Genomic DNA, 15,899 nt, shown 5'->3' with positions numbered 1-15,899 from the left:
TTAACAGCACAGTAGTTTTTATACATTTATTGTATGAGAGAAGCACATGGATGACACCAACTCTCTCAATTCAGGTATTTAATGCAGAAGAATGTGAACTACAAAAATACCACTTTTCAATATTAAATCTCAATTTTTAAATGGATAGTTTAAACTTTACAATCTGGATGAGCAATGCACAAAACCGTTGTAATATTCTAAAATTAAATCATCTAAATTAGGCTAAATTGAAATGTAATGAATTATAAGATATGTAATGAACTAGAAGGACTGTTTACACCCATTTTTACTGCTTAACACCCATTTTTCATGGTAAAATCTTTTAAACGTCCTCAAGTGGCTTATTGCTTTTTTTAATACAACAAATAGTTACGGTCCTGGATGCTGATTGGCAAAAACAGCATTCCAGTCAGTCTAAAATACACAATATATTAACAGCAATGCTGTGAAACATTTGTGTATGTCACTGCAGAGCACCCATAGAGAACAACTGTTAACCTGAGTATTAACCACAATTGTGTAGAGATTCTGTTTTACAAAAAGAGAGACATACTGTTGGTTAACCCCCTCGCTTCAGTCTCCTGTAGTTGTGTTCTGTACATGTTTAGTCCCTACCACCTCATCAGCTATAATATCGAGCCTGTATGTTTGAAGTGACGCTGAACTAAACCACTCTTTTCTTTCCTGCTGCCTCATCAGTGCCTATCACTGGTAAGTGTGTGTGAGGAATTGTATACGCATTTGTGGGCTTTGCATTTATTTGTCGAGTCGTTTGAATATGTACTTGGTTGCCACGATACCAACAATTCAGTAGTACATTTTAGTTGTTTTTTTTTTATTATTAGCGACATAACGGAGGGCAGAAGGTTTATTCGGCTGAATGTAAGCGTGCAGGATTAATGCGCAGATCTGATATTTTCAGCCTGATTTCATGAAAATTATGTGACGGTGGTGACATTTTTTTACAAAATTACAATTCGTGGTTAATTACACGTATCGCGTCAGTTTTGAGGTGAAATGTCCACTATGTGATGCTAAAAGTGAGTTCAATTTTCTCCCAAACAGATGAGGTTTTTTTAAGGTTAATGAGTTTTGGGAGCCTGGGAAGCTCAGCGAGTATAGACACTGACTATCACCCCTGGAGTCACGAGTTTGAATCCAGGGCATGCTGAGTAACTCCAGCCAGGTCTCCTAAGCAACCAAATTGGGAGGGTAGAGTCACATGGGTTAACCTCCTCGTGGTTGCTATAATGTGGTTCTCGCTATCGGTGGTGAGTTGTGTGTGGATGCCGTGGAGAATAGCGTGAGCCTCCACATGCGCTATGTCTCCGTGGTAACATGCTCAACAAGCCATGTGATAAGATGCGCAGGTTGACGGTCTCAGACGCGGAGGCAACTGAGATTTGTCCTCCGCCACCCGGATTGAGGAGTCACTACGCCACCATGAGGACTTACAGCGCATTGGGAATTGGGCATTCCAAATTGGGGAGAAAACCTCCCGACCCTAAACCTAACCAATAGTGTCAGAAAAAGCAAATGTGTGATGAAAAGCATGACCACGTCATTTTGTGGTGCTTCTATGACACTTTGGGTTCACGTGTGGACTCATGTGCTCTTCAGGACTTGTACCCCGCTCCTTTACATCACAAGTGCAACGCTCTATCAGTCGAGCTAACGCACAATTCGATCACACTTGAACAAGCTTGTAAATGTAGTTGAATATGTAATGCAAACGTTAAAATGAGTCATGTGCTATAGTAAAAGTGTTTAGATGTCATAAGATAGCATTGTGTGAGGAACAGGACAAAAAGTAAGTGCTTATGAACTGATAATCTGAACAGATAAAGTTTTACTTGTGATTTGTGTGAAAGTGAATAAAAGTCATTGTTGTTGTAGCACCACCAGTGTTCATTTCACCAGGAAACTGACGCGACACGTACATTGAGCCACTGAAAATAATTTTTCAAAAATGTTGGTATTGTAACGTGATTCTATGAGACCAGGTTAGATATTTTGATAAACATCTGATTTTTTTGTCCCACCTGTGTACGTTCACTTACAATGCAGTAATATCTTACCATTGATGTTCACTTGCCCAGTAACATTACTTTGTACTACCAGTACTGTAGAAAAAAACGGTCCTGTTCTGTTTTTATTTTAGTATTTACTTAATACTGAAGTGCTGGTACTTTTGACAGCTCTGGCATGTTTATTAAGTCTTGTGTGCAAATTCAGATGAACTGTTCCCAATCCGTTTTTCAGATGAGAACCACACCGCTGCAGCTGAGAACAGCAGACTGCTGGACATCCCGCGGTATCACTGCGAGGGCACGGAGTCACCCTACCAGACCGGACAGCTGCATCCTGCCATACGGGTGGCCGACCTGCTGCAGCACATTAATCTCATGAAGACTTCAGACAGTTACGGCTTCAAAGAGGAATATGAGGTTAGATTACGCTTGACTTGTGCACACTTAGATTAATTTTGTTTAGTCCAACGCAAGTTTTGTGACAAAGAGTATGTTATTGCGTCACTAATTTGGACTAAATGTACATTATTATTTCCTAATCAGTGGATTAGACATTTCTCTAAATCAAGTCCAATATTGTCAAAACAATGAACAGAAATATGTAAAAAAAATATTATTGCCATACAGCACCACAGAATGCCCACCACATTGTTTTCAGATAACTATATATATAAAAAATCTAAATGTGAATTTATTAATTATATAAAATAGTGATTTTTTCTGTGCTGTAAGTGAGATGGCAATTCTAGATTGACACTTGATTAAAATGAGCAAAAGTACATTACCCTCTTTAATACAGAATTAATTTAGAAATTTGAATTACAATTATTCATCCTGTTTGCTATCTCAATTCAAATGTAATTCTGAATAACGCAAAACCTGTTATTCTGTTTCTGGCATCCAGTACTGTGTCGTAAACGCTGCTGAGTTCTGTGATCTTAACACAAACTGCACACCCCTCCACGCTGATGTTTTGCACTCATAGGTTTGCTGGTTGCAGGCAGAAAAAGCTGCCGTTGTATTTCTGTTTCTGAGGTTTCATCAAACCACAATCTGATTCCCTCAGTCGAGGTGTTGTGCCAGATGCAGCAAAATTTGTTTCGTTTCATCTGCTGAGACCGCCTCTTGTTTCTGGAACTGTTCAATTATTACATTTGCATATATTTGCATACGCAGAGTAAATTCAACCTTCTGTGTTGTACTGACGTTGTCCCAATATTGAATTGAATGTGTTGAAAAAGTTGAATATACTGTGCGAGTTATTGTTGTAATTCTCTCTCTTTGTATCACTCCTCAGAGCTTCTTTGAGGGGCAGTCTGCTTCATGGGACGCAGCAAAAAAAGAGCAAAACCGAACAAAGAATCGCTATGGGAACATCATTGCATGTAAGAGTCCTCATTGAATGCAGGATATACAGTCTAATACACTTTAGCACTTGCCTCTTAAAATGAAAGGTTAGAGCCTGAACGTGTTTTACAGTTGAATATCTTAGCAGAAGATTCTGCAGATAACGTTTTATTCTCTAGCTCTTCATCCTGTAGCTCAACTGGTACAGCATGGCGCTAGCAACGCACCATGGGAACACACAAACTGATAAAATGTATAGCTTGAATGCATTGCAAGTCACTTTGGATAAAAGCGTCTGCCAAATGCATAAATGTAAATGTGCTTTATGAACATGTCCTGCTTATATTTCAGCCCAAATTCAAAAGAAATAAAGAAAGATCAATAAATGTAGTACTTGAATGTATGAAGAAAATGAAGCATAATTTTAGGACTGCATTGTGACGTTATTTTCATGTCAATTTCTTTCAAATTCTTATTGAAGAAATGCAAAAATCTGAAATATTATTGAAATATTATTCATAAATATCATAGTAGTAGGGTTAGGGTTACGGTTAGGGGTTAGGGTACTCAACTGAATTTTAATGAAAAAAAAATAAATAATAATAATTGTGTTCAGACAAAAAGAGTCTTATGAGAATCATCATTGAGAATAATGATATCCAAAAGTGAAAGGAAACATCTGGATTCTTTACAGCAATGAAAACTGGGATAAATGTGTTTAATGGTTCTAAAAGTAGGCTGCATTTTCTTTATGCCAAATAGAGTGTCTTATTTCTCCCATTTGATTCTGGGGTGAAATATGACCAAGACGTATTCTTTGTGAGATTCACCCTTTAAAGAACCCAGAAAACAATGAAGAAATAAAACATTAGGAACTTTTTTAATCTCCAAAGAACCATATATTGCAACTCAAGAGCCCTGAACAGCCTAACTGACGTTGTTTTTCTCCTGAATTTGCTCTGTGTGAACACACGGCTGTGTGTCGCGCTGCAGACGATCATTCTCGAGTGATCCTGCAGCCAATGGAAGACGACCCCTCCTCCGACTACATAAATGCCAACTACATTGATGTAAGTGGCGATGCCGCCTCCTCCTCCATTGGCGAACGTGTGAGAACCGTCTCTCCCTCCCTCGTATGTGAGGTCTTTTATGCATGCCTCAACTATACATAATTTACAGCTTTCTTTTCTTCCTTGTTGGAGGTGCTTGCTGACTCACTGACATTGTTGTGCTCTCTCTCACTCTTATGTGCTTGATTTTGGGGCGGTAGATTTGGCTGTACAGGGATGTAAGTATCACTGTGGGGCATATCCAAACACACCTACACCCCAACCCTCTCTGTCTCACCTAATGATGCCCTAAAACCCATCTGCATGAAGACTGCTTGCTGTGGCTTCCTCTCCCCACACACACACACACACACGCATGTCAAGCTTTATTCTGTTGCTTTACTTCACGCTGTGTCTCCATACGCTGTGCTCATGTCACGGTCTCCATGCATGTTAACATCCCTGGTTGGTGGTTTATTTAATACTCATGATTTTGTTGTAGTTTGTTTAGTTTTTTGTGGAGGTCTTTATTTTTGGTATGATGTTGAGTGGTTTTGTGTGTAAGTGTGTATTTAATCAAAATAAATTGTGCTGTCTGTAGAGTTTGCGAGCTAGATTATTATCTGACAATTAGAAAAAAACAATTAAAAACATGCAATAATTATTCTTTAAAGATATAACATAACCCTAGAGTTTTACACAGAAAACACAAATATATTAAACCATTAAAAGTAATCTCAAGCTAACTTAATTTGTATATATATATATATATATATATAAATGATTTATTTTAATTCTTTATTTTTACATAATCGTTATTTGCTGTCTTGTTTCTCTTGCAGGGATACCAAAGACCCAGCCATTACATTGCAACTCAAGGTAAAGGAGGACTACTTCGTTTAAATTAGCTTACATAAAATATTCTTTTTATTTTTGCCAAGAATCTTGAACATTAGAAACCCTAAAAATTTTTAATATGTAACAATACGATGAGCATTAGCTCATTGTCGAGACGTCTGTGAAAAAGTGCATCATCTGAAAAGCATTGCATTGTATTTTAAGTGTTACATTTTTGTACAAGCATTTGAGAAACATTGTAAACAGGAAAAAACATTCGCTCAATCATTCGGCGTTCTAACAATCCACACTGAACATTTTAACGTTGTGTTGCCGGTGAGCAAACTCTTTTAGACATTACACACACATCGAATATATGTCGAGTCTTGTCATTTCTGTTTGTAAAGCTCTTTTCACAACGCATTGATTCAAATCAGCTTTACAGAAAAGCTATAATGTCCGTATGTAATGTCTTAAAGTCCTCAAAGTGTAGTTTCATTGAATAACATGACTGTAGATTATGCCTCAACAAAAATGATCTGTCTTGCTAATGTATGTGTGCTCTCATGGAAACAGACAGCATGTCCATTAAGACAATAAGCTGCAAAAATACAAATTTAAAGCTGTCAAATAGTACAACATGCATGAAAAATTGGTGGACATGAAGAGTAGATTTAGAGGTACATTTTTTTCTTTTTTTGATCTTGCCGACAGGCCCTGTCCACGAGACGGTGTACGACTTCTGGAGGATGATCTGGCAAGAGCAATCGGCCTGTATCGTCATGGTAACCAACCTTGTGGAGGTGGGCCGGGTATGTCGCTATACTGCCTGCTGAGGGGCCATTTTGTGTTTGTGTGCTCTGTGATGTGACGTGAAGGCCCCTGTCTGTTCAAACCTTTTGAAGAGTGAGCGAGGACTAGTAATCAGATGACTGGATCATATTTCACCTGATCTGTGGAACAAACATTTGCTGGGCAAACTGAGCAATTCTGTTCAGGTCACATTTCACCCCAATATCACAAGAAGAACTAAACAAAAGAAAACAATAAGAAATAATATTTCATGTAAAGAAAATGAAGCCTTTTAAGGGTCATTAGGAACTTCTGCATTGTGACATTATTTTCATTACAAATCAAGCACATTTCTTAAATCAATTCTCAATTGTTAATTGCCTGCTGTAATGTGAAATCATGGCAGTAATATCACGCCAGAGTCCACTGTCTCTGAAGCATATTTTATTGAAATCCTTGAGGAGTCAGGCCTGAATCAGTTTTTAGCAAAAATAGGTCTTAAAAATCTTATATAGGTTTTATTTCCGAATTTTAACTTGTTTTTCGCCATGCAAATAGCCATCAAAAAAAAAAAAATCAAAATCACTTTTATTGTCACACAGCCATATACACAAGTGCAATGGTGTGTGAAATTCTTGGGTGCAGTTCCAATCAACATAGCAGTAGTGACAGTGATGAGACATATACCAATTTACAATAACATCAAATTAACACAACACAATTTAAACATCTGTTATACACATAATTACACTCAACAATATACAAATAATAACATACACTGTACAGTATACAATACGCTGTTTTTGTTTTTTGTTTTTTTTTTGTTTTTTACTATATAGATACACATTATTCAATAAAAATTAAAAATTAAAATATATCAAAAAAAAAAAAAGTATATATATATATATATATATAGAATGTACAGTATTGTACTGTATTGACATTCAGGCTGTCGGTTGATAGTCAGTTGTTAAGAGAGAATATAATATAATAATAATATAATTTATGACAGTCCGGTGTGAGATATAAGAGTAAGAGTAATAAAGTGCAGTGCTGATGTATTTTGATCGTGGGAGATCAAGAGTTCAGAAGTCTGATTGCTTGGGGGAAGAAGCTATCATGGAGTCGGCTGGTGCGGGTCCTGATGCTGCTATACCACCTACCTGATGGTAGCAGTGAGAACAGCCCATGGCTCGGGTGGCTGGAGTCTCTGATGATCCTCAGATGATCCTTTTTTCACACACCGCCTTGTATATATTTCCTGGAGGGAGGGAAGCTCACCTCCGATGATGTGTTTGGCAGTTCGCACCACCCTTTGCAGTGCTTTGCGGTTGTGGGCGGTGCTATTGCCGTACCAGGCGGAGATACAGCCAGTCAGGATGCTCTCCACAGTGCAGGTGTAGAACCGTGTGAGGATGTGGCGGTTCATTCCAAACTTCCTCAGCCATCTCAGGAAGAAGAGGCGCTGATGAGCCTTCTTCACAACGACTTCAGTGTGGACGGACCATGTGAGTTCCTCAGTGATGTGGACACCCAGGAACTTGAAGCTGCTGACTCTCTCCACTGGTGCTCCATTGATGGTAATGGGACTGTGTTCTCTGTCTTTTCTTCTGAAGTCCACCACAAGCTCCTTTGTCTTACTGACATTGAGGGAGAGGTTGTGCTCCTGACACCAGTGTGTCAGAGTGTGCACCTCCTCTCTGTAGGCTGTTTCATCATTGTCAGTGATCAGACCTACCACCGTCGTGTCATCAGCAAACTTAATGATGGCATTGGAGCTATGTGTTGCCACACAGTCATGTGTGTACAAGGAATACAGTAGTGGGCTGAGAACACAGCCCTGTGGGGCTCCAGTGTTGAGGATCAGTGATGAGGAGATGTTGCTGCCTATTCTAACCACCTGGCGTCTGCTTGACAGGAAGTCCAGGATCCAGCTGCACAGCGAGCTGTTTAAGCCCAGAGCCCGGAGTTTCTCATCTAGCTTGGAGGGCACTATGGTGTTGAATGCTGAGCTGTAGTCTACAAACATCATTCCCACATAAGTGTTCTTTTTTTCCAGGTGGGAGAGAGCAGTGTGTATTGTAGATGCAATGGTATCATCAGTGGAGCGGTTGTTGCGGTAAGGAAACTGCAGCGGGTCGAGATTGAGTGGCAATACAGAGCAGATGTAATCTCTGATTAGTCTCTCAAAACATTTGCTGATGATGGGGGTCAGAGCAACAGGACGCCAGTCATTTAAACAAGTTATTTTTGATTGTTTTGGAACAGGCACAATGGTGGATGTTTTAAAGCATGTGGGGACTACAGACAAAGAGAGGGAAAGGTTGAAAAATGTCAGTAAAAACACCAGCCAGCTGGTTCGCGCACGCTCTGATGACGCGGCCCGGAATGCCGTCTGGGCCCGCGGCTTTGCGGATATTCACCCGTCGGAAGGTTCGGGTTACATCCGCTACAGAGACGGAGAGTGGACTAACCTCTGTAGCATCAGCCGCGAGAGCTCTCTCCGCGAGGGCGGTGTTATTTCCCTCGAAACGAGCATAAAAAGTATTTAGCTCATCCGGTAGAGAGGCAGCGGTGTTCATGGCGGAGTTTTTATTCTCTTTAAAGTCCGTGATGATGTTAATTCCCTGCCACATGCTTCTAGAGTTGGTGGTGTTAAACTGTCCTTCAATCTTGTTCCTGTACTGGCGTTTTGCTGTTTTGATAGTTTTTCGGAGGGCATAACTGGCTTGTTTATGCTCCTCCGCGTTCCCGGAATTAAAAGCAGAGGTCCGCACATTAAGTGCCGCGCAAACATCACTATTGATCCACGGCTTCTGATTCGGATAGATCGGAATCACTTCCTCTACGCACGTTCTGATGAAACACATTACGCTATCAGCGTAAAGCTCGATGTCGTCATCAGAGGCGGACCGGAACATCTCCCAGTCCGTGTGATCAAAACAGTCTTGTAGCGTAGAGTCTGATTGGTCCGACCAGCACTGGATCGTTCTGAGGGTGGGTGCTTCCTGTTTCAATTTCTGCCTGTAAGCGGGCAGAAGCAGAATGGAAGAGTGGTCCGATTTGCCAAATGGTGGGCGGGGGAGGGATTTGTAGCCATCCCGGAAGGGAGAGTAGCAATGATCCAAAACCCAGTCCCCTCGTGTGTTGAAACTAATGTGCTGGTGGTATTTTGGTGCGACTGATTTTAAACTGGCTTTATTAAAGTCCCCGGTCACAATGAACGCGGCCTCAGGGTGCGCTGTTTCCTGCTCACTTATACTCCCATACAGTTCCTTGAGTGCCCGGTCTGTGTCGGCTTGTGGCGGGATGTACACAGCAGTGATAATGATCGCTGTGAATTCCCTCGGTAGCCAGAATGGTCGACACAGAAGCATAAGAAATTCCAGATCAGGAGAACAGAAAGACTTGATGGAATGTACGTTCCTCTGATCACACCAGGATTTGTTGATCATAAAACATACACCACCTCCTCTAGTTTTACCTGAGAGGTCTTTCGCTCTGTCCGCTCGGAGCATGGAGAACCCCGCGGGTTCGATGGCTGAGTCTGGAATCTCCGCAGACATCCAAGTTTCTGTTAGGCAGATAATGCAGCAGTCCCTCGTCTCTCGTTGGAAAGAGATCCGCGCTTTCAGCTCGCAGAGCTTGTTATCCAGAGACTGAACATTTGCCAGTAGAATAGTGGGTAGCAGGGGTTGATTTGCGCGGTGTCTTACTCTGATGAGAACGCCGGCTCTGTTTCCCCTTTTCCTTTTGCGTTTCCGCGGCCGTGCTGCCCAGACAAAGGGCTCCGCTGGCGTGTTTGTAAACAGCGGGTCGGCATTGAGGAATGTGAAGTCCGGTTTTCGGTGTGAGATCGCTGAACCAATGTCCAAAAGTGTTTGTCTGTCGTAGACAATGAGGCAGACAACATCCAAGACAAAAAACATAAGAATTGTAAACAAAACAAACAAAACATTGCTATGTTGTGTTGGAGCTCGCAACGCAGCAGCCATACTCGGCGCCATGGAAGCTGGCATGGTGTGAAATCACAAATGAACATATTTGTACTGTAATACTAATTGGTTGATGCTCACGAAACTTGTTAAGAAAATGTCCTAGCCCTATTTTACTTCAAAATCAAAAGAAACAAATATGACAATTTGTTTTGCATAAAGAAACTGAAACTTGCATGTAACAATTAAGATTTTTTGCATTGTGACATTATTTTCAGGACAAAATGTGTGATTCTGTCCTGAAAATAATGTCACAAAGCAAAATATAGGCTTCATTTTCAAAACATAATTTCTTATCTTTGTCTCATGATTTTGGAGTCAGAAAGGGTCAGGATGTTTTCTTAACAGGTTTCATGAGGATCACCGAACAAATTCAATTACAATTGCACTGTTGTACTGCCCTTAATTTATGCTTATTTTAATAATAAAAAAAATGGGATGATTTTCATTACATATTAATAATAATATCACAATGCAATCATTTCATAAAAAATGGACATAAAATACATTTTAAGAATTACCTAAACACTTGGGGCTCTATTTTCATAAGCGCACATAGACCGTGATCTACATCTTCCAATTTTCATGAGAGTGCTAATTCTAAATGCAGTTTTCATGCCAGCACAAAGTGCAAGTGGGTGTGGGTGGGAGTGTTTGCACTATCTGTGGGTGTATGCGCACAAACTGTGAGTTTATTATACTACCGGTCAAAAGATTTGAAACACTTTACTGAAATGTTTCTCATGATCTTAAAAATCTTTTGATCTGAAGGCGTATGCTTAAATGTTTGAAATTATTTTGTAGACAAAAATATAATTGTGCCACCATATTAATTTATTTTATTATAAAACTAAAATTTAATTAAAAAAAAAAAAAAACAGTTTTGAAATGGATGAATTGGACCAAATAATAAAGAAAAGCAGCCAATAAGTGCCCAACATAGATGGGAACTCCTTCAATACTGTTTAAAAAGCATCCCAGGGTGATACCTCAAGAAGTTGGTTGAGAAAATGTCAAGAGTACATGTCTGCAAATTCTAGGCAAAGGGTGACTACTTTGAAGATGCTAAAATATAACACAGTTTTGATTTATTTTGGATTTTGTTTAGTCACAACATAATTCCCATAGTTCCATTTATGTTATTCTATAGTCTGTCAACCCGTGCATCTTATCACGTGGCTTGTTGAGCGCGTTGCCACGGAGACATAGCGCGTGTGGAGGCTTCACGCCATCCACCGCGGCAACCACACTCAACTCACCACGCGCCCCACCGAGAATGAAACACATTATAGCGACAACGTTCCATTTATTTTATTCCATAGTTTTGATGACTTTACTATTATTCTAAATGTGAAAAAAAATATATATATATAATAAAGAATGAGTAAGTGTTTCAAAACTTTTGACTGGTAGTGTATATGTTAATGAACTGGCGGAAAGCACAATTTGCTATTTTCCTGAGAAATAGATCATTGCATTAAGACGTTTCAGTAGCAGGTCTGTTTTCAGCGCAAAGTTTAAACTCAGTTCCTGCATTTGCAGTTTGGAGATTTCACCAGCAGGTGGTTAATAAAGTTTGTGTCCAAACTCTGAAAATATAGTGGAACATCAAATTAAATCCCTGACAATCACCGTTGTAGCTGTTTTATGAAACAATCATTTATGAGTTTTGTGTTAAATTTTCTACAGGACATGGTTTTATTTTTCAATTATTATTATTATGTTTACAGTTGTATTTATGATCTAATTTAAACGTACCCAAATCCTGACGAGAATCACATTTTCTATGCGTATTGAAGGAACGTGTCACTGTCATAGAAATATTTCTATTCTTCTTATTCATTGCATACAGTCCATTTACACTGCTGACTTCTTATAAATGTGCTGTCTTTGTTTATGTCGCTGGTGCTTGAGGGAATGGACTATATAATAGGACACAGATGGTGCAATAACCAGAGAAGAACCTCAGAATTAAACTGCATTTTATCCAGCCCATTAGTGCTTTGTGCAAGTGATTTCACCAAACCCACTTGCGCCTAGACGTAGCACATGCTTGCACGAAAATATAAAAACTTCATGCCCATTCCCACTGACTTTGCACTTATGATTTATGGCATAGTGCTGTACTTAGCACTAGCACTCTTAAAATAGGGCCCCATGGGTCTATTTGTTGAAATCCTATGGTGAAATACAAAAGGACACTTCTCAAAGGGTTGAAGCATGTTTTTTTTGGATGTTTTGCACTTTCTTTTTTCTTTTTCTTTTTTTTTTTTTTTTTTTTGCATGTTTGTGGAGATTTTATTAAATTATGTCATTATGTACAAGTGATCACATTTAAAATTATTTCACAGCAGTTTTTATAATCACATTGTTCATGGGGCAAATGATCATAGAACTGAACACAGTACTTCAGGTTGACATTGACACTTTGTGTGTTTGTTCTTTAAATTAAACATTTGAAATGTGTCTGACTGCTGTGAATCAAGGCATCATTGTCAGTCCACAACAATAAATGCACTAAAAATATATTGGCTGTTGTGTGCATGTGATCAGTAGACAGTGTGTCTTTCTGCTCTGTATTCTACGTTTGATTGGTCTGTTCCTCCTGTAGGTAAAATGCTATAAGTACTGGCCAGATGATGCTGAAGTTTATGGAGATTTCAAAGTGACATTTGTGGAGGTGGAGCCTCTCGCAGAATACGTTGTCAGGACTTTCACTCTTGAGAGGGTGAGATTGTTTTGACATTATTTAAACTTATATCCTATGTTCTATCTAACACAACCTACCTTACAGTAGTTACTAATATTTCTGGGCCCTGGAGAATCTTTTATTTACGCCATATAAAACACACTTGTCACTGTTTTGTTGATTGTTTTTGCTGTGTTGACAGAGAGGTTTTAATGAGGTGAGAGAGGTAAAGCAGTTCCATTTCACCGGCTGGCCTGATCATGGAGTACCGTATCACGCCACTGGACTGCTGTCATTTATCCGCCGAGTCAAGATGTCCAACCCACCCACAGCAGGTCCTATCGTCGTGCACTGCAGGTACAGTGATGCACAAACACTGTGCACATGCACACGTACAGCCTTCGCTGTATATTTCGAGTTCATGGGAACAGGGCTGATTGTCGAAATGGGCAGCAATTCGTCAGCGTAAGGAATTTGATGGAAAAGTTCCAAATTGATGCTGTGTGTTTAAAAAGCTGTAATAGAGTGCAACAGTCAGGTTCCTGAAGTAAAAATCCCATTCATTTTGTCCGTAGGTGAATGGATTATTAACAATAACTTATAAACCTTTAACCTTATGCGACGCCGTGTCCACGTGTGGATGTTGTATTTTGGCTTCACAATTCGCAATGCATAATTTAAATTAATTTAAATTCAATTCATTTAAGTTAAACTTCTGCTGCACTGCGTCACGTGACACAACAGCATGACGTTGATTTCCATGAATCGCTCCTATGGGCGCAGCACCAACAAAAGTGCCTCTGGTAAGAAACCTCTTTATGTTTTTTGATTGAAACCTGTTTGGTTGTAAAGAGTCGTGTCTCTAGATTAATTTGATAAGCCACTTTAAAAAATCCATTAATTTTTCGTGCGTCAGTGCGCAGATAAACATGATGTCCACATATGTGGAAAATGGGACTTTATTACCTCAAAAGATGAAAAAACGTATTAGTTATTTTTAATAATTTTCAACATTAACACATCTGTGGGTCATTTCTCTTCATTTTAATATAACTCTTGTTATATTATATTTTGTTATCACTGTTCAATACGGTTCTATTCATTAACATTAATAAATGCATTCCTATATATTTACTGTGTATTTTCACATTGAGAATAAATGTATTCATGCAAAAGCTGAAAAATGTTGCTTTCAGAGGCTTTATATGGAGTTAGGATGAAAATAAGGTGCATTTCAAACTGTTCTGAGACCAGTGCAGACAGACAGCACACTAGAGGTTCAGTCATTCACTAAATAGGGAGCAAGGGAGCATCCTGTAGATTTCTGTGGAGCTAAATGCATTTACTCCTAAAATTCGACCAAAAGTTTAGAACAATGATAATCAGTACGTAGATTCAGAATTGTATAATGCTAAATTTTTATTTTTACATGGTTAGCAGTGATTGGATGATGCTGGACATTACTTTTAATCAGAATTATTTATTCAGCTTTACAGAAAATCAGCTGTAATGTCTCAAAAACATGAATAATCAACACTCCTGGACACATAATAAACTATTTGATGAAACAAATCTGACTTTCTATAGATTGGAATTACTTAAAAGTTCACAACTTAGTCCCGCTGTCCACATATGAGGACATCAATTTTTAGGGAAACTATTTGCTCTAGAAATTTTATTTATTTGTTTGCTTGTTTATTAGGTGCTACTAGTTATAAATCAAAAAGGGAAATGGAAAATGCACACAGCAGTCATGCGGGGGTCTCAGGAGGTTAAAGACAGAGCTGCCGTGAGCTCAGAGGTTATTAATCGACGGTATATGTTTCTGTTGAAGCCATCAGTCTGCGTTATTTCAACTTTTTTAGAAACCGTGTTTAATCACAGAATTCCTGGTGAAGAACTACACTACCCATGATCCTGAAGAGAAAGATCCACCAATCAAAGATTTGCAGCCAACAATCCGAGGCTAAAGAGCTCTGCAGTGAACGCCCACTCCCATGATGCACTGTGAATGATGCAATTTATATTTGTAAATGTCTGAATATTTTGCAATTCATATAAAATAAATTATTTCAATACCTATACTCAACAACTTTTAATAGTTTAATATTTTTCCATCATTTTTAATTCGATTACATCATTCGCAGTTGTAGTTCATTTAAGGCGTTAAGTACACAGTCTTGCACCTTCACCTTTTGGTCTGATTTTCAAATACTTTTTTGCTTCAAATCAAAGTTTGTAATGTTATGATTCACCTCGGAGCTCTTTTATAAAGGATTTCATGAAGTCCCTATGAACAAAATGAATGGGAAAAATACTTCCGGAACCAAGACGACTGAAAAGTGGGCGGGCACTGTTGCGCTCTGTATTTGCGGTTTAAGCTTGTGCAAGATTACATGCTGACATTGGTTGTCTGCTGTCAAAGTTAAAGGCAATTAAAAAGTTATTTTGAGACAAAAATCTACCTAGCAGAAATATTGCAAAAACATTGCAGACATTGTGTATTGAGTTCTAAAGAGTTCTAAAGAAATTGTGCCACTGCCATCTTTCCTACTACTGTATATTAGCTGGTTAAAGATAATTGTACTTGCTTGTGTGAATGACTAATCCGGCAAAGTAACAGTTTACATGCATGAAAGTGGTTAATGAAACATATTTAGATTTGAAATATTTAGTAATAATTGGTCTGCAATAGTTTGAAGAAACGTCCTGGTTACTTTCGTAACCTCCGTTCCCTGATGGAGGAAACGAGACGTTGTGTCGATGTAGTGACACTAGGGGTCACTCTTGGGAGCCCCAAACACCTCTGCTTTTTTTTAAAAAAGGCCAATGAGAATTGGCGAGTGGAATTTGCATGCCACTCCCCCGGACATACGGGTATAAAAGGAGCTGGTATGCAACCACTCATTCAGGTTTTGTGCTGAGGAGCCGAGACCAGGTCCCGGCCATTTCAGTGGGTAGTTCAACATTGTGGCAAGAGGGACACTACTGTCAGCTACTGTCGCTGTGTTGTCCGTCCGGACCAACACATGCTTGCCCTGGATCAATGGCCGGAACCTCCGCAGGGCGAGCAGTACTGCCAACAACTCTAGGCAGTTGATGTGCCAACGCAGCCGCGGGCCAGTCCAGGAGCCGGCGGCTGTGTGCCCATTGCATACGG

The 15,899-nt window shown here is 39.3% G+C and overlaps 1 protein-coding gene across 6 annotated transcripts in view; it reads left to right on the top strand.

The window, feature by feature from the left end:
- Positions 1-15,899, top strand: part of LOC127415775 (receptor-type tyrosine-protein phosphatase kappa-like) — a 300,986-nt gene that overhangs the window by 267,374 nt on the left and 17,713 nt on the right. For 3 of the 6 annotated variants that reach the window (XM_051654680.1, XM_051654681.1, XM_051654677.1), the window contains 8 exons: positions 2,263-2,447; positions 3,328-3,415; positions 4,371-4,510; positions 4,648-4,665; positions 5,269-5,305; positions 5,978-6,075; positions 12,662-12,778; positions 12,942-13,096. In XM_051654680.1, coding sequence (XP_051510640.1) covers positions 2,263-2,447; positions 3,328-3,415; positions 4,371-4,510; positions 4,648-4,665; positions 5,269-5,305; positions 5,978-6,075; positions 12,662-12,778; positions 12,942-13,096 — 838 coding nt within the window. The remainder of the gene's footprint in view (positions 1-2,262; positions 2,448-3,327; positions 3,416-4,370; positions 4,511-4,647; positions 4,666-5,268; positions 5,306-5,977; positions 6,076-12,661; positions 12,779-12,941; positions 13,097-15,899) is intronic. The other 3 variants (XM_051654679.1, XM_051654683.1, XM_051654682.1) reach the window with 3 other exon arrangements.

The sequence above is a fragment of the Myxocyprinus asiaticus genome, chromosome 25, assembly GCF_019703515.2.
Source record: "Myxocyprinus asiaticus isolate MX2 ecotype Aquarium Trade chromosome 25, UBuf_Myxa_2, whole genome shotgun sequence".
NCBI lineage: Eukaryota > Metazoa > Chordata > Actinopteri > Cypriniformes > Catostomidae > Myxocyprinus > Myxocyprinus asiaticus.
This window is presented reverse-complemented; position numbering and strand designations above follow the sequence as displayed.